Source organism: Balaenoptera borealis, assembly GCF_965194805.1.
Source record: "Balaenoptera borealis genome assembly, chromosome: 4".
NCBI lineage: Eukaryota > Metazoa > Chordata > Mammalia > Artiodactyla > Balaenopteridae > Balaenoptera > Balaenoptera borealis.
The window spans coordinates 57,798,681-57,820,118 of record NC_138861.1 but is presented as its reverse complement, the minus strand read 5'-3'; the positions used below and the strand labels follow the sequence as shown (position 1 = coordinate 57,820,118).

The 21,438-nt window shown below is 42.0% G+C and overlaps 1 protein-coding gene and 1 long non-coding RNA gene across 3 annotated transcripts in view; one reads left to right on the top strand and one right to left on the bottom strand.

Annotated features, from left to right (window-relative positions):
- LOC309627486 overlaps positions 1-21,438 on the top strand; it is a 564,569-nt gene that overhangs the window by 71,369 nt on the left and 471,762 nt on the right. The window lies entirely within an intron of this gene.
- Positions 585-21,344, bottom strand: SOWAHB (sosondowah ankyrin repeat domain family member B; the record flags this gene model as incomplete). 2 transcript variants are annotated; one of them, XM_082389338.1, is made up of 2 exons in its annotated part: positions 585-1,106; positions 11,218-21,344. In XM_082389338.1, the coding sequence occupies one exon, from the start codon at positions 21,342-21,344 to the stop codon at positions 18,966-18,968; it is 2,379 nt and encodes a 792-aa protein (XP_082245464.1). In that variant the 3' UTR covers positions 585-1,106; positions 11,218-18,965. The 2 variants fall into 2 exon arrangements, with proteins under 2 accessions (XP_082245464.1, XP_082245465.1); XM_082389339.1 differs by having other exon boundaries at positions 18,297-21,344.

Here is a 21,438-nt window from a genome sequence, read left to right as displayed (position 1 = left end):
AAAATTGTCAAGATAACTTTTACAACTCTGGAAATTAACCAAAGGGGAGCGTTTATTTATAAAAAATGGCGGAATCTCAGTAAGCACAGCGAGCTTTGTGGCATTTTCACTCGCCCCATTCCTACGCCTTCTCCCCAGCTCCACAGCAGCCTTGAAAACGAACGGCACCGCATTCACAGTGAAAACCAGCAGCCTAGCAGCCACTGGACGGGGAAGAAAGGGGTTGGAACTCCCCAGAACACCATGCTCAGAGAATTGTCACTATTTGACATGTCAGGCAGTTCCCTGGAAAACTCTGTTCTAAGGCCTTGTCTTTACTTGACCGGACTCAGAACAGCTTTTTCCACAGGAACATTTGTCAAAAACAATCAATAGCAGTTGTTTAATATCACAACTGCCTGAGGCAGTGATAACAATTGAGACAAACAAGAAACTGACCAAAAAATTTAGAAGGAAAAGCTGGGGAATAAGATATTCATAGGAGGCTTTGAAAAGGTCCAACATATTTCTAGAAATCTAGAAGGATGCAAATGGTAAGGCCGGGCGCGTGTTCCAGGAAAGATCTAAATAAATTGAGAGACATCTTGTGTTCATGGATTGGAAATTTTAATATTGTTAAGATGGCAATACTCTTCAAATTGATCAATAGATTCAATGCAATCCTATCAAAATCCCACGTGCTTTTTTCGCAGAAATTGACCAGTTGATCCTAAAATTCATATGGAAATTTGAGGGACCCAGAATAGCCAAAACACTTTTTTTTTTTAATTTTTTAAAATTTATTTTATTTATTTTTGGCTGTGTTGGGTCTTCATTGTTGCGCACGGGTTTTCTCTAGTTGCAGAGAGCCCGGGCTACTCTTCATTGCGGTGTGCAGGCTTCTCATTGCGGTGGCTTCTCTTGTTGTGGAGCACGGGCTCCAGGTGCATGGGCTTCAGTAGTTGTGGCTCGCGGGCTCTAGAGCACAGGCTCAGTAGCTGTGGGGCGCGGGCTTAGCTGCTCCGTGGCATGTGGGATCTTCCCAGACCAGGGCTTGAACCCGTGTCTCCTGCATTGGCAGGCGGATTCTTAACCACTGCGCCACCAGGGAAGCTCGCTAAAACATTCTGCAAAAAGAAGAGCAAAGTTGGAATCACATTTCCTAATTTCAAAAGTTACTACAAAGCTACAGTAATCCACTTAGCAAGGTATTAGCATAAAGATAGATATATAGATCAATGGAACTGAATTGAGACTCCAGAAATCAATTATTAAACTTATGGTCAGTTGATTTCTACAAGGGTGCCAAGACAATCCAATGGGGAAAAGAATAGTCTTTTTAACAAATGGTACTGGGACAACTGAATATTTGTAAGCAAAAGAATGAAGTTGGAACCCTACCTATATTAGTCAGGGTTCTCCAGAGAGAAAGAACCACTAGGATATACAAAGACATATAGAAAGAGATTCGTTATGAGGGATTGGCTCACATGATTATGGAGGCCAAGCTGGAGGCCCAGGGAAGCCAGTGGTGTAGTTCTAGTCCAAACCTAAAGCCCTGAGGATGAGGGAAGCTAATAGTATAAGAATCCAAAGGTCTGAGGACTGCGGGGGCTGATAGTATAAGTCCAGTCTGACTCCAAAGGCCCAAGAACTAGAAGTGCCCGTGTCCAGGGGAGTGAAAAGATGGATGTCCCAGATTGAACAGAAGAGCAAATTTGCCCTTCCTCTCTCTCTTTGTTCTATTCAGGGCCTCAACGGATTGAATGATGCTCACCTGATTTGGTGAGGGTGATCTTCTTTACTCAGTCTATGATTCAAATGCTAATCTCTTCTGGATACCCCCTCATGGACACACCCAAATATAAGGTTTTATCAGCTATCTAGGCATCCCTTAGCACGGTCAAGTTGACACATAAAATTAACCATCACATCATATGTAAAAATTAACTCAAAATCAATCAAAGGCCTAAATGTAAGATCTAAACTATAAAACTCTTAGAAGAAAACATAGGAGTAAACCTTCATGAGCAATGGTTTCTTTTCTTTTTTTTTCTGTCCGTGCCACACAGCTTGCGGGATCTTAGTTCCATGACCAGGGATCGAACTTGGGCCCCCAACAGTGGAAGCTCAGAGTCATAACCACTTGACCGCCAGGGAGTTCCCTGTAATGGTTTCTTAAATACAACACCAAAAGCATAGCAACCAAAGAAAAAATAAATTGCACTTCATCAAAATTTAAAACTTTTTTGCTTCAAATGATATTATCAAGAAAGTGGGGCTTCCCTGGTGGGGCAGTGGTTAAGAATCCGCCTGCCAATGCAGGGGACACAGGTCCAAGCCCTGGTCCAGGAAGATCCCACATGCCGTGGAGCAACTAAGCCCGTGCGCCACAAATACTGAGCCTGCACTCTAGAGCCCACGAGCCACAACTACTGAAGCCTGCGTGCCTAGAGCCTGTGCTCCGCAACAAGAGAAGCCACCACAATAAGAAGCCTGCACACCACAACAGAAAGTAGCCCCCGCTCGCTGCAGCTAGAGAAAGCCCGCGCGCAGCAACAAAGACCCAACGCAGCCAAAAATAAATAAATAAAATAAAATAATTTAAAAAAAAAAAAGAAAGTGAAAGACAAACTACAGAATGGGAGAAAATATTTGGAAATTATATATCTGATAAGAGACTACTACTTAGAATATATAAAGTACTTACACAACACAATAATTTAAAAAAAAACAATAATCCAATTTTAAAATGGACAAAGTATTTGAACAGATATTTTTCAAAGAATATATACATATGGCTAGTAAGTACATGAAAAGATACTCAATATCATTAATCATTAGGGAAATGCAAATTAAAACCACAATGAGATACCACTTCATACCCACTAAGGAAAGCTGTAATCAAAAAGATAGACAATAACAAGTATTGGCAAGGAAGGATGTGGAGAAATTGAAATCCATCATACACTGCTGGTAGGAATATAAAATGGTTCAGTCACTTTGAAAAACAGTTTGGAGTTCCTAAAAATGTTAAACATAGAGTTACCATATAACTTAGCTGTTCCACTCATATGTATACCCAAGAGAATTGAAAACATACATTCATACAAAAACTTCATAGAAGCATTATTCAAATAGCTAAAAGTGGAAACAGTCCAAATGCCCATCAACTGATGAATGGTTAAACAAAAGTGGTATATCCATACAATGGAATATTATTCAGTCATAAAAAGGAATGAAGTACTGGTACATGCTATAGCATGGATGAATCTTGAAACATTATGCTAAGTGAAAGAGTCCAGACACAAAAAGCTGCATATAATCACATATGATTTCATTTATGTGAAGTGTTCAGAATAGGAAAATCAAATCTATAGAAACTGAAAGTAGATTAGTGACTGCTTTGTGTTAGTGGGATGTTGGGGTGAAATGAGAGTTAACTGCTAATGGATACAGTGATTCTTTGGGGAATGATGAAAGTGTTCTGAAATTAGAGAGTGGTGATGGTTACACTACTCTGTGAATATTTAAAAACCTCTGAACTGTACACTTTAAAAGGATGAATTGTATGATATGTGAATGACATCTCAATACATTTTTTTTTAAAAATTATTTATTTATTTATTTTTGGCTGTGTTGGGTCTTCATTTCTGTGCAAGGGCTTTCTCTAGTTGCGGCAAGCATGGGTCACTCTTCATCGCGGTGCGCGGGCCTTTCGCTATCTTGGCCTCTCTTGTTATGGAGCACAGGCTCCAGATGCGCAGGCTCAGTAGTTGTGGCTCATGGGCCTAGTTGCTCTGTGGCATGTGGGATCTTCCCAGACCAGGGCTCGAACCCGTGTCCCCTGCATCGGCAGGCGGATTCTCAACCACTGCGCCACCAGGGAAGCCCCTACATTTTTTTTTTTAATTAAAACAATAAAAGAGATGTAGCCAAGAGGCAGGTATTCTAATTGTAAGATTGGAGGCTCTCCACTGCACTACCAAATGAAATGCATTAGCCATCACAAACTACTGTTTAATGAAGACACACAAAAGAAAGGGGATTGCTCTTTTTCCTGGATGATGGGTGTGCATAGTGTGAGTTCATATATGGTCCTCTTATATTCTCATTGCCCCACTGGGACCCACACATGGGAAGCTCTTAAGAAATATCTGTTAATTGTATAAATGAACTAGGTGTTTCATTCTGTAAGAGAAAAATCTTGTTGGCAAGATACGTTTAACAAACTCTTTTCTGGTAATTGTCATCCCTTCCTGTCTCGGAATGCTTAGGTAAAAATGAGAAGAGCACCAAGGAATCAGAATATTCTGGCAGTTCTTATAGGGGAAAGAAATCGGATTGGAAATCTTCCCATGTATGTGGCTTATCTGTTTTATTCTAAACTAATCTCTGAGAAAAGTTCTTCCCTTACTTCCAGGCATGACGTATTGACTGATTTTATAGAGTTTCAGAAGAGAAACTCAACCTAAGCTATGTATGTATGAGGAGCTACCAATTATTCAAATACGCTTCTTTCTTTTTTAATGTTAATTTGGGACAAGTAATACATATGTCAAATATACCATATCTGTTTACGTGAAACTCCTAACAAAAAATAAAAATAAGGAAAACAATAACTAATGGTCAAAGTTTATTTTGTATTTAAGGACTTAATGGAAATTCTATGATTCTTTGCATTCTGTTTGAATAATAGGGGTTTCTTAGCTTGTTTATTATTTCGAGTGTCAATTTATAAAAATATTAAATTCAATGTATGTCTTCTACATTCAAAGCACTGTGCTAAATATGGTAAGATATATATAAACATGATAAGGGCATGGTAGACACTGGCATCAAGGACATTATAGGCTCCTTGGTAAGGTTTTTCTTGATCATTCCATTGAAAAATTTAAACCTCCATACTACCCTGACCCTCTCTACTCTCGTCCATACCATTTTTTCTCCCTTAGAAAAATCTAAAATACTAAGTATTTTACCTGTCTTTTTTGTTTATTGCCTTTTTCCCCCAAACAGAATATGTGTCATGGTGACAGGCATTTTTGTGTGTTTTGTTCATCACTGCATCTCCAATGTCTAGAATGGAGATATTAATGTCTAGAATGGATCTATATATTTAATTAGAGGTGCACAAATAAACATCTAATTGGCAAACTAACAAGAGTAAGCTAGATAGTTCAGTCATGGCTAGTGCGTGGAGAGATTTCTTGAAAATCAGAAGATGGGTTAATTTTGGATGTCGGTGACCTTGGACAAAGCATTTTTCTTCACCTATAAAGTGAAGGAATTGAATTATCAGGAGACTCAAATTTTCTCATCTTACAAATCACCAGCCACTCCACTAAAGAATCTGAGCCCCTGTATGACAGAAACAAAAGTCCATTATTTTCCAAAAACAACATTACATGTGTGTCTGCATTCTGTTATATTTTTCAGGTATGACAAGGTTTAAGAACATAAAAATTATAATACCATAAAGAGGAATAAATTTTGTGGCTAGGATTTATAGTGTAATAACTAATAATAATAATGCTATAAAGAATTAAAATTATAGCAATGCTGTTGAGAATATTTTATTGAGTGCCAAGTGTAAAATGCACTAGTGATAAATTAAAAATTGCAGTAATGGTATTAGCAGGAGAGACATCATGTATATCTCCTGAAAATTACTGATATATTCTTATAATTTACTGTAAAATATTTCATACTGCAGTTATGTAAGGTGTTACCGTCGGAGGAGACTGTGTGGGTCTCAAGTGAACATTTCATGCAGGGAGTGGTTGAAGCACCTAAAGAAACCAGAGAACTGGGAACCTCATTGAGCTTAATAGTGTTTATTGAGGATTTACTATGTACCAGGCATTTTCTAAGGACTTTGTGTTAATTCATTTGAACTTTAAAAAAACAAAAAAAAAAGCCTGTCTTAAAAATGAGAAAACCGAGAAGCTGAAGGTTGTCCAAACCAGGACAGGAACCCAGGTAGCCTAGCGCATTGCCATGAGCCTAAGTACTTCATGATCCTACTCTTTCATTACATTTTTTTTTTTTTTTTTTGGCTGCACCAAGAGGCTTGGGCAATCTTAGTTCCCCACCAGGGATTGAACCCAAGCCCCAGCAGTGAAAGCATCGAGTTCTAACCACTGGACCACCAGGGAATTCCCCTGTATTCTGCTTTCTAATGGATTTTTCTTTTGGAAAACATGCAGCAGAATTTGGTCCGAGACTTACTATTATAACGATTTATATATCACGACTGAGTTGGGTGGATGGGTAGGTAACTTGCTCTCCTACCTTAAACTTCTTGAGCAATTATTGCTATCTTTCAAAAAGAAGCTAAGTGTTAAGCATGACCAAGTTACCTCAGGTCAGTTTGCAATAGTCCTGAACTGATTGACAACTCGTCGGTGAAAAACCTCTTTGTTCCCTTCCTTTGTAATCAGAAGATACCAGAAAACACATCATCAGGTCAGGTCATCGTCCGACTAAATCTCCTCCAATGGCATCTTTTTGCCCCTAGCATAAAGCCCAACTCCCTAATATAGTTTTTACAGCCCTTCAAAATCTGGCCCAGTTACCTTTTCGGCTCATGGCTGACCACTTCCCATTCATTCTCTGTTTCAGGCTTTCCTGTAATTCAGTTTCTTTCAGTTTCTCAAAAGTGCTGAACTCTTGCTCCAGGATTTTTTTTTTTTTTTAATTAAAAAAAGTGAGGTAAAATTTATGTAACACAAAATTCACCATTTTAATCATTTTAAAGTCTATAATTTATGATGTCATGCAACCATCACCACTATCTAACATTGAAAGAAACCTCATACTCATTAGCAGACGCTCAGAATTCTTCCCTACCCCCAGCCCCCAACCACCACTAATCTACACTCTCTCTATGGATTTACCTGTTTTAGACATTTCATATAAATGAAATCATACAACATGTGGTCTTTTGTGCCTGGATTCTTTCACTTAGCATAATGTTTTCAACATTCATCCATGTTGTAGCATGAGACAGTACTTGATTTCTTTTTAAGGCTGAATAACATTCCATTGTATGGAGAGACCACATTTTATTTATTTATTTGTTTTTTTATTTAGGCTGCATTGGGTCTTCATTGCTTCGCGCAGGCTTTCTCTAGTTGCAGCGACCGGGGGCTACTCTTCGTTGCGGTGCACTGGCTTCTCACTGCGGTGGCCTCTTTTGGTTGTGGAGCATGGGCTCTAGGCACATGGTCTTCAGTAGTTGCAGCACGCGTGCTCAATAATCACGGCACACGGGCTCTAGAGCACAGTCTCAGTAGTTGTGGTGCACAGGCTTAGTTGCTCCACAGCATGTGGGATCTTCCCAGACCAGGGCTCAAACCTGTGTCTCCTGCATTGGCAGGCGGATTCTTAACGACTGCGCCACCAGGGAAGTCCCAAATGGATAGACCACATTTTGTTTATCCATTCATCAGCTGGTGGACATTTGGGTTATTTCCATTTCTTTGGCTATTATGAATAATGCTGCTATGAATATTTGTGTACAAGTTTTTGTGTGAACATATATTTTCAATTCTTTGGGGTATATACCTAGGAATGAATTGCTAAGTCATATGGTAAATCCATATTTAACTTTCAAAAAACTGCTCAACTATTTTCTTTCCAGGATGTTTTCATTGGCCCCTGGGATAATGTAAAGGTGCCAGGCCTTAGCATTCATCCTTTCAGGTCCCAGCTTAGACATTACTTTTCCCAGAAGCCTTCCCTGACTGCTTAAGTTGAAATTAGATATCCCTAAATCTGAGGTAAAGAATACTACCCAACACTCACCATATTATCTTGTACTTGTTTCTTTCTCTCTTCACCAGCACACTCCTAGTCTGTGAATTCTAGGGGTGTTAAGAGGGAATATGTGTATCTTACTCTCTTGCACAGTGCCTGCCATCAGGGAGGCATGCAATAAGAAGACGTTAGATTGAATAATCACAGCATTTATTCTATTCAAAGCAACAAAAGGCTCTGTTGCATGATTCTTCCACTAACAAGTCTACATAAACTGATTCATGGAGTTGTCACTGAAGGATGCTAATTAGTGAATTGTTTATACACATGTATACACATGTACACATATGTATATATACATATAACACTAAAATTCATGACTATTTTAGTGATTGATTCTTTAAGTGTTTAAGAGTAAAGTTTAGGGGACTTCCCTGGTGGCGCAGTGCTTAAGAATCTGCCTGCCAATGCAGGGGACACAGGTTCAGGCCCTGTTCCGGGAAGATCCCACATGCCGCAGAGCAACTAAGCCTGCGAGCCACAACTACTGAGCCCACATGCTGCAACTACTGAAGCCCGTGCGCCTAGAGCTCGTGCTCTGCAACAAGAGAAGCCACCGCAGTGAGAAGCCCGAGCATCACAATGAAGAGTAGCCCCCGCTCGCCGCAACTAGAGAAAGCCCGCGCGCAGCAACAAAGACCCAACGCCGCCAAAAATAAATAAATTAAAAAAAAAAAAAAGGAATAAAGTTTAGGGACCCCCTATTATGCCCAGATTGAAATTGCATTAATCTGTACAAATGTTTCAAAAAAACAACTGCTACTTTTTGACCAAGTAATTCCACTTCTGAAAATCCTAAGGAAACAATTCTAAATGCAGAAAATGTTTTATGTATAAAGGTTTGCCTGAAAAATTATTTATAAATAATTAAAGATTGGAAACAAGCTCCCTCAATAGGTAATGGAGGAGTGGCTGCATAAATTCTACAGATATTGAAAAGAATGTGCAAGAAGGATCTAGAATAATGTGGTAGAAATTGTAATATACTGCAACTGCAGCTATTTAAAGAGGGGGAAAAAAATCCCAAACCCATGACAAGAAATACATCAAAATGCTAACACTGGCATGGTTTGTGTTGTGGGACAATATATGGTGTTTCTCTTCTATTTTATTTTCTAAATTTTAAATGTGATTTTACTGCCATAATAATTTTTAAAGTACAATAAACATTGAAGCAAATAACATGAAAAAAAAAGAAAAAAGCCCATATCACTAAATGTGATCTCTCTGATGAAGATTTTGTTTAGGACGTTCACTTTGAGAGTACAGGGACAGACATTCATAATGCTTTATGAGATGCTGTAGGGCAACTGGCCATTCAGAAGGGTGAGATTGGGGGTCACGTTCTTCTCCCCATTTGTCTCCTAGGTCACCCACGGGGCCAGTGAGGGCAGGGTGTGGTCTCCATCTCCATCCTCAGCAGGAGGCTTAGGTCTGGCAAAGAGCCAGGCAAGACATGAAGGCTCAAAAGAGCACCTATTTAGCCCAAATCAACTGAGAAAATTAACTCTAAGGCTCACAGAGATAGTGGTACCCTTATTTATGGTTCTCCACATTTCTAATTATTACACAATGCCTGAGGAATGTAGAGCAAAGATCATCCTCAAACTTCAGTGAGCATAATAATCACCAGAGCCTCTGGATTAAGAGAGATTCCCCAGTCCTGGCCCAAAAGATTCATATTCACTAAATCTGGGATGGAGTTCAGGCATCCATCATTTTTATCTAACAAGCAAAGTAACGATGCAGATGAGCCATTTCTCACGACATGTGAGAAAACATGCTTTCCATCATCTTCCAAGATCTTGACTTATTTCTAATTCAGACGTGGCCAGTTGTAACGAGCTCTGCTATGAAAGATGAATTCTGCAAAATTCACCAAACTACAGTACAGCTGACTCCAGTGACCCCAAATTGGAAGTTTTCCAGAGCATTTCACCTTAGTTTGCTTGCTCTTAGGGAAAAATAGAAAAATAGAGAAATTGCCTATGCTTTAAATTCAAACAAATGTCTTGTGTCTTGTCACCTTGGGACAATAATACAATAGGTGAGCAGTCACTTTTATCGTTTCTAAACTGGCTCCCTTGATAGGTTTGACATAAAAAAACAAGCTAAAGAACTACTTTAAGCCTCCTTTCCTAATTCTGAGAAACTTTGCTATTCAGTCACTGTTTGGACTTAGACTTTGGATAAACAATGATAACATCTCATCCGCACTTCAATGTAATTTTATCGTCTTAAAACTTGGAGAGCGCAATGAGAATCTGGCTGTCTGGCAGGGATTCCTCTCTCCCAGAGATGCCCTAGAGGCGAGAAAGTGGGACATCCAAATACTCCGTGTGATCCCAGTTCCAGCCCTTGCCAAGTACATGTCCAACTGCTTGGAGTCTGTGATGAAAGGAAAAGGAAATCTATGCTGGAAGCTTTCACCTAATTCTAAAGGGAATTTCATTGCATTTGTAGACAGCCTGGAGTTCTACTCCTCCAGCAGACGCGTAATTAAGGCGCAATGATTGGCCAAGAGTCAAAGCCACAAAGTAGAGCCTGTAAGGAAAAAAAAAAAAAAAAAAAGCTTCAAGAAACCTGTTAACTGCTCTTCGCTGCTCTTGTTGATACTCTCTTTTAAAACCGTGGGCTAAGGTATTGGTCCCTGCGTGCAGGTCCACCTCTTCCCAGCCCCAGAAGGCACCTCTAAGAAGTTGGTGGATACGGAGGAGACGGTGGGCAACAGACTATAGGGAATGCGGGGTCCTTCAAAAACCGATACCAGAGGGGACAGAGGCTCAAGATACCTTTTTAAAACCCAAACGGCTTCTAGGATATACCTGTTGGATGGCACTTGCACCTTTATTTACTTGGCCGGGAAACAGCCAGCCTCTGGCTATCCTTGGTCAGCCCTGTCCTCTTCCCGGATGTCGAGAGCCCGGATTCTGCCTAGTAACAGGCCATTTGAGATTCCCATTGGCGGGAACGAACCTTATTTAATAACAATGATAACATCCCCTTCTTATAGTACATTGCAAGATTATTGGTGGGCATTTAGGGTAGATGTGGTTCAAAAAAGAGATAAGCAGTTATATATTTTTTAAATTTCGGGTTTGAAATCAAACTTAGAGAAAAGTTGCAAGAACTGTACAAAACTATTTACCCTTTACTCCTATTCCATGTTGATGTTTTACCATCTTTGCTCTGTACTCCCCTATCTTTTTTTTTTTTAATTAATAAGTTTTTTAAGAACAGCTTTAGATTTAGAGAAAAGTTCAGCAGATAGCACATAGGTTAAAATACCAGCCTCCCCCCCACAGTTTTCCCTATTAGTAAGATCTTACATAGGTATAGTACCTTTATTATAATTAATGAATCAACATTGATTCATTATTATCTGAAGTCTATAGTTTACATTTCCTTAGTTTTTACCTTCTTGTTCAGATTTCCTTAGTTTTTCCCTTCTTGTTCATGTCACTTTAATTTGACTCAATCCCTCTGAAGCACAGCTGGTAAATGTAAATATAAGCTATTATACTGCACCTGGGAAAATAGCCAAGAAATATTATTTCGCAATTATTTTTAAAAAGATATTCGGTAGTATCTGTTATAGTGAGAAATCACCCACATGTGAAAGAGTAGAGAAATGGCTTAGCAAAATGGCTTAGCAAACTATTATATATTAACATAGTGATATACTTTCTGGCTATTAAAAGTGTAAACTAGGAAAATTGTTTTAATATGTGGAGCATGCTATTAATGAAAATAGTGGAAGGTAAAATAAAATATGCATGGCTGGTTAGCACTAGTCAGCCCCAAGTTAAAAGGAACCGATGGGACTAGAAATGATTAAAACTTATTACTCCCTAGGTTATATCTTTTGTAAGTATGTTTGAAGTGGTCTTAAAAAATTATTATTAAAAAATAAAACTAGCAGCAATTTTCATATTCAGGAAGTACTTTAAGTAAAAGATTTATATGATCAGAAAAAAAAATCTTTTGGATTCCTATATTCCCTTCTCCATTCTTATGTTGAATGATAAAGTCATTCTAAGATATTCTCCCTAGCGATCAAAAAAATAAAGAAAGAAAAGAATCGGACCAGTGATACTGACAGATCTAGCCCATTTTAAGTTGTAATCAAGCTTAACTGTTCTTCAATCATATCTGGCCCACACCTGTCTCATGTCTCCACTACCCCACAAGCAAACAGAACAGCCACAGGTGTGAGATGGGCGGTCACAGCTGGGAGTTCCCATGAGCAGGCAACCAGTTTCCTGGAGGAGGGACCTCCTGCCTGAAAAGTCATGCACTCAGAACACTGGGCAAAAAAAAAAAAGCAGATTAAAAACAAAAGAAAATCATTGCTTCAAGTCAAATGAGGACAAAGAATGATTTTTTAAATAATTTAAAACTTAATACTTTTAGGATCTAGCCCTGTATGGAAAAGGAAGTGACATTGAAGCAACGCCTGGTCTGCAAATGAATTCTGAACTGCCCCATTTTCAGCCATCTGAAGACCTAAACTTTTATTTTATCTTGAACTCAATAAATAATACCCAATTCAAATGGAAAAATAACAATATATTAAGCAATAAAATAGGTTGGAAATTGCTATGCACAGTATGGTTTCTTTTTTCTTATAAATTCTGGAAGGATACACACCGAAGTATTATCAGTGATTACCCTAAGGTAGTGAAATTAGGGAAGATTTTGTTTTCTTGTTCTCTTGTCTTTATCTGTGTTATCTAATTTTTTTTTTTTACAATAAACATGTATCACTTGTATAATTTTAAAATTCTTTAAGATATGAAATAGATGTAAAATTTATAAAACCCAATCTTTCATCAACTGACTTTAGTTCTGTGTATCTAAATGCAAAGATAGTTGATATTTACAATAATAATCACAAAGCATTAATGATCTTAGATGGTTTTTTTAAACCATAAATTACTTTGTGTTTAGTTTTAGTGCTGAGTGTATTTAATTGTAGTTCAGTTTTCTTAAACTATTTGTCATGTGAAGTATATGTGAGAAATTCTTATGAACTAGAATAACTTATTATTCAGAGCAATCCATTTCCCAAACCTACCAGATAATGGAAGTATTTATTGTGGTACCTTCCCACATCACAAAATACTGCTTAACTTCTATATAAACTTCCTTTTTTTTTTAGGAACACCAAACAGTTTGTTACTTCAAATCCAGTTTTCATCATAAGCCAATATCTGGATGCTGTAGCTTTAAATTTATAAAGGACAAGAATTTCTTTCTTTTCTCAACTTAGAGAAAGTAAATAAAGACATAAGGAATTTTGAACCTGAGGAAATACCTCCAAAATGGAATTTGAGTCCGACGCTTAACACAATAAAGAGAAAACGTTAACTCTGGTAGAACAAGAGCAGTCCTGTGCCCACAATCCAGGTGACACTTGCCCACCTGTTCCGTCACTCTGCTTTTCCAGGTGGTCTTGAAGAAGCTTTTAACAGGGAAACACCTGGACCCAAGAGACCACAGAACGTGTAAGGTGACACACATATAAGGGACATAGAGTTATGGTCAGGTGGCACCTAAGACAACTTCTGCCTGCAGATGTGTGTCTGTGTTTAGAGAATTAATCCTTTTCTCAAAGAGTCACAGGCTGCTCGCAGGATGAGGAGTTTTCGCGGTCACTCGGTCTGCTGCCTCATGCGGATGTCTTCCTTTATAAGAACCTGGGGATTTCCCTGGTGGTCCAGTGGGTAAGACTCCATGCTCCTAATGCAGGGGGCCCAGGTTCGATCCCTGGTCGGGGAACTAGATCCCACATGCATGCCGCAACCAAAAAAAGATCCCACATGCTGCAACTAAAGATCCCGCCTGCCGCAACTAAGACCCGGCGCAGCCAAAAATAAATAGATAGATAAATAAATAAATAAAATATTTTTAAAAAACCTTTTAAAATGCATCTGGGAGACATCTTAAATAAATACAATAAATCTTGTGGTGTAAGAATGTAAAGCCAATTCAGTTCCCCATTATCCATGCTTGAACATACATGGTGGAGGGGGTGTTTTGGAGGGACATAGAATATCAACATTGGTCACTGAAAATTTCAAACAATTTAAAAATCCTAACAAGAAGCAAGTAGTCTTGAGTTTCAACCCCTCTGTCAGTACCTGACTGAAAGCTGCAGTTGACCGAGAACAAAGATCAGAAGAGAAAATGAGTGTGAAAGATCATCCACATTGGATACTCTGCTCCTGAAAGAGAGGTGTATACCCCATATGTGAAAAGTGGTTCTAGGATTCAGTTTTCCCAAGATTTCATGATGGGTATCAAAAACTTGCCCAATAAGTCCAGGGCAATATTTTGTGATCTCTCTGCAGTCATAGAAAGATAGCCCCACAGGTAGGCTTATTATACCTTATTATGAAATGTTACTTAGTTTATATGCCCCATAAGAATAGCTCTTGTGAGAAGATTTGGCCTCAGGATAAAGCAAAAACAACCTTCTGTTCTTTTTTTCCCCATTTCTGCTACCCATTACGACTATTGTGCATTTTAGTGCCTTTCATCCTGAAGATATGAGGCCAACTTGGTGCTATTGGTATGTTTTTATCCTTCTTCCCCTTTGCTTTCCTCACAAAAATCAAGGCTCACAGAGATTTCCTATCTGGCATATAACCAGTTAGGGTTAAACTAGGTGGAAAAATAATACTCAGTCGACATCCAAACCCCCAAGGGCATGTCTATTCCAATGCACGTGATATAGGCCAACCCCTTCCAGAAAGAAAAATCAATGGGACTCTCTTTGGACCAACAGTTTAGGCAAAGCTATTGTCATCAGCTGAATAAATATTCATTTTGCTTACTTTCTTAAAGTTTATTTTAATTAGAAGCTCTAAATACTCTGATCTAGACACCCTTATGTGACTTGGTAATCCTCTTTCCTCAAACCACTAAGGAAATGGGACTATTTCTAGCCCAGTGGCTCCCTGCCTTAGCCCTACTGTGCATGTGTTTTTTTGAATTATGGTTTTCTCTGGGTATATGCCCAGTAGTGGGATTGCTGGGCCATATTGTACCAGGCATTTTCTAAGGACTTTGTGTTAATTCATTTGGTCTTAAAAAAAAAAAAAAACCATCTTAAAAGTGAGAAAACCAAGAAGCTGACGGTTGTCCAAACGAGGACAGGAACCCAGGCAGCCTAGCTCATTGCCATGAGCCTAAGTACTACATGATCCTACCCTTTCATTATACATTCCCCCAACCCCTGACGCCCCCCACCCCCCGAGAAAGGGATTGAACCCCGGCCCTCGGCAGTGAAAGCGCGGAGTCCTAACCATTGGACCACCAGGAAATTCCCTCAATTACACATTTTTAATCATTTGTTTGATGTCAGCAAACACAAGCACGTATACTAACACTGCTGTGCTGAACAGCCTGTACAGGGGTTGAATTTATACTCTTAGATCAGTGCCACCTTGAACGTAGACCGTCATCACAGTAGTGAAGTGGTCTAATCACTGAACCGGAGCATTAGAGATGAGAGGAAATGGAGAGATCCTTTTGGATCTCACTTAATCTCTTCTGATTTTTATCAGCTAAGTAAGCTCCTCCAACTAAAATTTTCTTTCCTCATTTTTAGACATCCAAACTTATTCACCTTATCTAGCTAATTGAGTCAATATTCCTATTTCCAATATGAAAGCAAGACACTACAATAATTTACCTGATCTCTGCTTCTAGTTTGTCTCCCTTACTATAGCAAGAGGAATTTTTACTTCACCCCAGTCTATACAGGTCTACATTAAACTGTCAAGGGCTCCCCATTGCCTGGGTCAGTAGTTCTCAAATATGTACAGGAACTTATTATGGTGATGGTTGCACAACTCTGTGAATACACTCAAAACCATTGACCTGTATACTTTAAATAGGTGAATTGTATGGTATGTGAACTATATCTCAAAGTTGTTACTTTAAAAAATTTATTGAGGAAATCAAAGCACCTGGAAGTCATGACACGCTATGTGTAAAATCCTAAAATGTTGAACTAAAAGCAGTTTTACTAGCAGAAAATAACAGTATGGTAGATATTATACATAATTATAAGATTAAAATTCACTACTTTACAACTATGTCTACCAAAAAGCAAGTGGTTGAGCTAAGGTTATCACCAGTTTCTAATGTTTGCCTCTAATATTAAATTGCCATTTGTTCAATTGCCTACCACTGTTTGCCAGCAAAGAAGCATTAACATCAAAGACAAGGAAAATTTGAAAGGGAAACTTTAAAATTGAGTACATCCTATACCATATTTATTTGTCGTCAAATTAAGACTTCAGGAAAGCTTCCATATTTGGAATTACACTAAGGTTTTCTGGAGGAGATTTGACAATCCCTGGCTTCCTAGAAAATGCTTATTTTTCTTGACGTATCATAAAAGATCCTTTTTTCAACCTGACCTTAAATTCCCTTTCCATCCTCACCTCGTTCCACAGCGCCTTAGGCTGCCACACAGCAGAAGCCACCTATCTCCCACAGCCATAAGGAGCTAAGTATCCCCCAAACACACCCTGCAGCTTTGCCCTCACAGAGGCTTCGTCATCTGAGCTGTCCTTTGAAACATGAAAGTTCTCCAGGAAAAGAGCAAAAGGGATTCTAAGCTGAAAGAATTCAGCACCAGGACAGAAACTGAGAGGGTAAGGGCATTCACACCCCGATGGGTCTGGCCTCACTGGGGGGGGAGGTTTGTGGCTGGCAGGAGGCTGGGAATGGCAGTCCTCCTGGTCTGTGCTTTATGACACGAGCAAAAGGGTGACTCCATCAGGTCTGTGCTGTACTCTGCTCTCAACACCCTCTTCTGCCCCACCCCCTCCCCAAATACATGTTGACCACGTAAGAAGGTTGACCAGAGCCATAGGTACGTTATGGGGACAAAGGACAGACGGACCTGACGGATCCTCATAAGAATGAACGTGGAACCCAGGAATGTGTCCTAACCATTGAGCAATCACCCAATGTTGTGCTATGAAATCACACAATGAAGCCAAAGGCAAAAATGTGGTAGAACCAACAAAGCTGGTTTCTGTGGAAAGCCAAGATCATTCACCTAAAGATGCCTGGCCTCCCAGTAGCCCACCCTGATTTTCTTAGCCCAAAGGACTCTCTCCTCTGAAATCCTCATTTTGTACTTACACTGGAGCACTTCATTTTGTACTTATGACACTCTGAAAAAAATTTTTTTTCTTGTATTGCAGTTGTTTTGTCCTCATTCCTGGTACCACCTTTTTTTTCCTTTGCCTCATTTTAAAAGCTTATACTTAATACAATGCAGCTTTAAAAGACATCTTGGGAGTAAGGTATGGTATAAATCAGTCAACAACAAGTCTTGTTAGATTTTAAGTTCAAGAGGTGAGAAGTCATGTCCCATTCACCTTTATCAATCCCACAGCACTAAGGAAAACATAGTTGTTGAATAAATTGACATTGTGATAATAATATGGTAAAGTAAAAACATTCTTTGGCTTTTAAAAGAAGTTGACATTTTTTATTTTTTTCCCTCCTGGGAGATCACCGCCTGTACTAGAGTATTCACATAAATGTTTATCTTTTATGTTTAAAAATTTCATCTCTCCTAACCATACACCTGCTGTCTGTGCTTGTAGCTTTTTTTTCTTGATGTGATTTGCCAGTTTCATCCCTTGTATAGGTCTTTTTGGAGAAAAGCAACCCTTAGATTTATTTATTCTGCCTATTTTTTTGTTTGTTTTCTGATAGAACAGATATATTTATTTCAGCAAAATTATAAAGTAAAACTACAAAGAAACAAAATATTTGACACTCACTGAGTCACAGTTTTGTAAGGCAGAAAGTTAACAATAATCAGCATAAGTACAATAAATTATAAAGATCTGTTGATATTTTAATGGGGGAAAATAGCCAGAAGAAACACAAAAATACTTTAAAATACATCATTGCCACAGCACATGAGAACATTTCCATAAAAAATTAACTATTTCCTCTTAGACACTTCATCTTTCAGCCCTCTTTGAATTTACATTCTGAAATCTTGATATTCTACTGCAGTTTATAAACTAGCCATTCTCTCATTCCATGGACCCACAAAGATCAGTCCCATCACAAGCAAATAAAAGGACCACTTCCTGTTAGAGATACAGCACTTCAAGGCTAATATTTAATCTTAATTGGCAAAATGTTTAGTGCAAATAAAATTATATTTAGCAGCTTAGAAAATTCCTGGTCGGGAGGCATTCACCTCATAACCCTTACTGCATCCCCAGAACAAAATCATTTCTCACTTTTCATGAGTATGAACACTGGCCATTCAAACCTACTGAAAACTACTGATGCTAATTCTGCTGTTTGTTACACAGGGAGCTTCCATAAAAGATGGTTTCAGTCACTATGCAAATGAGCCATACAGTTTTTACATTTGGAAAGTTCCCCTCAGGTTGATGTTCTTTTAAAAAAGCAGGGTCTGAATGTCAGTCACAACTGGATCTTACCCAACTCCTTCTCTGAAACGAGGCATTAATCATTTCTTGCACTGGCCACCAAAGGTTGCATTCAAAGGAAGACCTGAGGATAGGGCAGAGGAATCTCTTAGAGCAACTTCTACTCTCCAGTAATAATTTTACTGCACAGATTTGAATGCCAAAAAAAAAAAAAAAAAGGGAAAGAAGAGGAGCCATCTGATTTCAAACCTGGTGTTTTCCACTCTCAGCCAAGATTTGTTCTCCAAATGAATGGAAGCCAGAGAGCTCCTAGCCAGAGAGAGGATTTTGTTTGAGCTTCATCAATTCCTTGAATTGCCTCTCTTCTTGTTAGACATCTGTTTCCTCTCTAGCCAAGGCCTGGGGTAGCTGCTTGGGAGAATAGTGTGGCCTGCTGTGCCCGGATCTGTGATGGCAAGGGTAGTACAGCCGGGTTTTAAGCACCTGACTCTGCTCCTTGTCTACGTTCACTGGCCCAAGGACTTGAGCCGTGAGAAAGCTTGGACGACCTCTGAGGTCCAGGATGTGCTGACGCAGAATCCAGGGAGGTAAACACTAGGTAGGCCATCTCACTTGGCCTCTCGACCAACTCCTCAGCAATTTTTCCATTCCCCCTGGATTCTCTCACTGAATAGCTCAACGATGGGGATGTGGAGGCCATGTTGGAAAGAGGGGCTCCCCTCAGTCACTATACTCTTCTCTTTCCCTTAGACCGGGGAATTTCTCATACCGGTTGGCTGACCTCCATTTGCTGTGCTGACTTTTGAGCAGGGCAGCAAAGGAAGTCTTTCGAGTGACACTTCTAGATATTTCCCGGCTCTTGGCCTTCCTGGTGGGGGAAGAGCTTCGAGCCAAGGGATAGGTGGAAAAAATGGGCTTGCCCCGTGGGGCTTCCAGTAGCTGCCATATTTCCCCAGAGGTATTACTGGTCAGATACTGCCAAGGCTTCTTCCCACTGCTGTCCCGGATGTTCACACGAGACGCCAACCTTTGCACTAGCAATTTGATGATCCCCTGGTGGCCATGAATGGCTGCAAGGTGCAGCGGGGTATACCCACAACTGGACTTCACATTTATATCCAGAGCAATCCCTGCTTTCTGTGCGCCTGAGACCAAGTCCTGAAGGGCCCTGAGGTCACCGTGTTTGGCTATCCAGTGCAAGGCAGTGTACCCGGTCAAAAAGTCTTTGTGCAAAGCCAGCTGGGGGTCCTCCCAGAACAAAGTCAACACCTGAATCCAAGAGCCACTGGCAAGCTTCACAATCCATTCATGCTCCCTGGCATCAAGAGGGACCAGGGATGACTTGTGCTCGGAAGATCTGGTGGGGACCAAGGCTGCAGGCCTCTCCCCTGCAGGGGCCCATGAGCTGTGTGGATGACCACACTCAACAACAGTCGCCTTAAGGTCTGCAGGTTTTGGTGTCAAAGCGGCATCCACCCTTGCGCTGGACATTGCTCCCACCTTCGAGGGTCTCCTGGACCGGGGAGGGCGCCGGCTCCTTTTCAGCAAATCCCCCTCAAGGCACTCCTCATCAGAGGAGGACAATTGGGCTCTCTCTGCCCTAGAGCTCCTCCTTAGGGATCTCCTTAATTTGGGGACAGGCCAGGGCAAAGGCTGAGGGTGGCCTGCAAGGCCACCAGCTCCTATTGGGACGGGCTGAGAAGGGTGACCATCCTCTCTGTTCCTGAGGCCCTGAAGGCTCCTGCTGGGGCTGCCCTCCTTTGGAGAAGGGGCCCCAGCTGGATTCCTGAGCCTTCTCCCATCTGGGGCTCCCGGGGGAAGGTGCAGCCCTTCTTCAGAACCCCCAGGGGACTCTTTGGGTCCACTGCTGCTCTCTTCACTGCCGTGGCTCTCCTGGTCCACAAAGTCCTCCAGATCTTGTAGGGACAGCTGACAACGAATGCTACGGAAGACGGCCAGTGGAGACTTCCCGGGCCAGGATTCCGAAACAGCGGGAAAGAGAGAATGAGGGGGAGGAGGGAGGTCCGGAGGTGCTGGCTTAGATTCCGGGACCCAGAAGCCCGGCTCCGAGGGTAGCTGGGGGAAATTGTCTGGCAGTATCGACCAGGCTCGGATGGGACCCTGGTCTCGGGCCTTGGGTATCTGGGGGTGTCTGGCCACCCACTCTCGAGTGCGCTGCTGCTGCTGCTTCAGGGTCGAATAATGCAGGGAGCTCGGGGTCACCAGCTCGGGCGGCTCTCCGGGGGGAGTGGGGCAGGACAGGAGAGCAGGCGGGGAAGCCCCGCTCCCAGCAGCCTCGACGGTTGTCGGAGGAGAGCGGGGTGCCGCGGACACCGGCGGGGGCTCCGCGGGCGCACCTTCCCGCTGCGGCCTGGGAGCCCCGCGGTCGTCCTGGGCAGGCGGGGCCGGCGCCGGCTTCTCCCAGGCGCTGGCGGTGGCGGTGGGGGGGTCGGGGAGTGAGCCGAGCAGCGGCTCGCCCGGGAGTCCCCCCAGGCCGTTCTGGAGGCATTCCCAGCAGCAGCCGCCCTGCGTCTCGGCCGCTGCGCACCTCGCTCCATCCTGGGCGGCCGCGGGCACTGGCGCCCTGTGGCCGGAGCTGCCCCTCCGCCGGCCGCCTCTCCGGGCCGCCTCCCGGGCCCCGCTGGCGAGGAGTCCATCGCAACCTGCCTCGGCGGCCGGGTCTGCGGCACCTGCTGGCTCCTCCCCTAACTCCTTCTCGCGCCGCCGCCGCCGGGGTTGCTGCGGCGGCGGCGGCGGCTCCCCACTGCGCGCGAGGAGCGGGAAGCTGGGCGCAGCTCCCCCTGCAGGGGCGGCGGCCGCGGGCGGGTCGCTGGGTCGCTGCAGCCCCTCCTCCCCCAAAAGGTCCCTGTACCTCCTTTTGAGCACCACGTACTTGGTGCCGTCGGGGTCCTGGCGCACTGCGGCCACCGAGTTGACGAAGCCCTTGAAAAGCTCGCGGCGGCGCTGGTGCTGGCTGGGGGGCGTATCGGGGTCTCGGAGGAAGCTCTTGAAGTGGCTCAGCAAGGCGGCGTTGGTCACTCGGCCCCCGGCCTTACACAGAAAGTCCAGTAGTGCCTCCTGGCTCAACTCTCGGGCCATCGCTGCCCCGTCGTCCCCTGGCCCCGAGGTGTCTGCGTCTCGCCCTCCCTGCACTCTCCCCCGCCAACAGAAACCCTGGCCTGGCGTCTGTCAC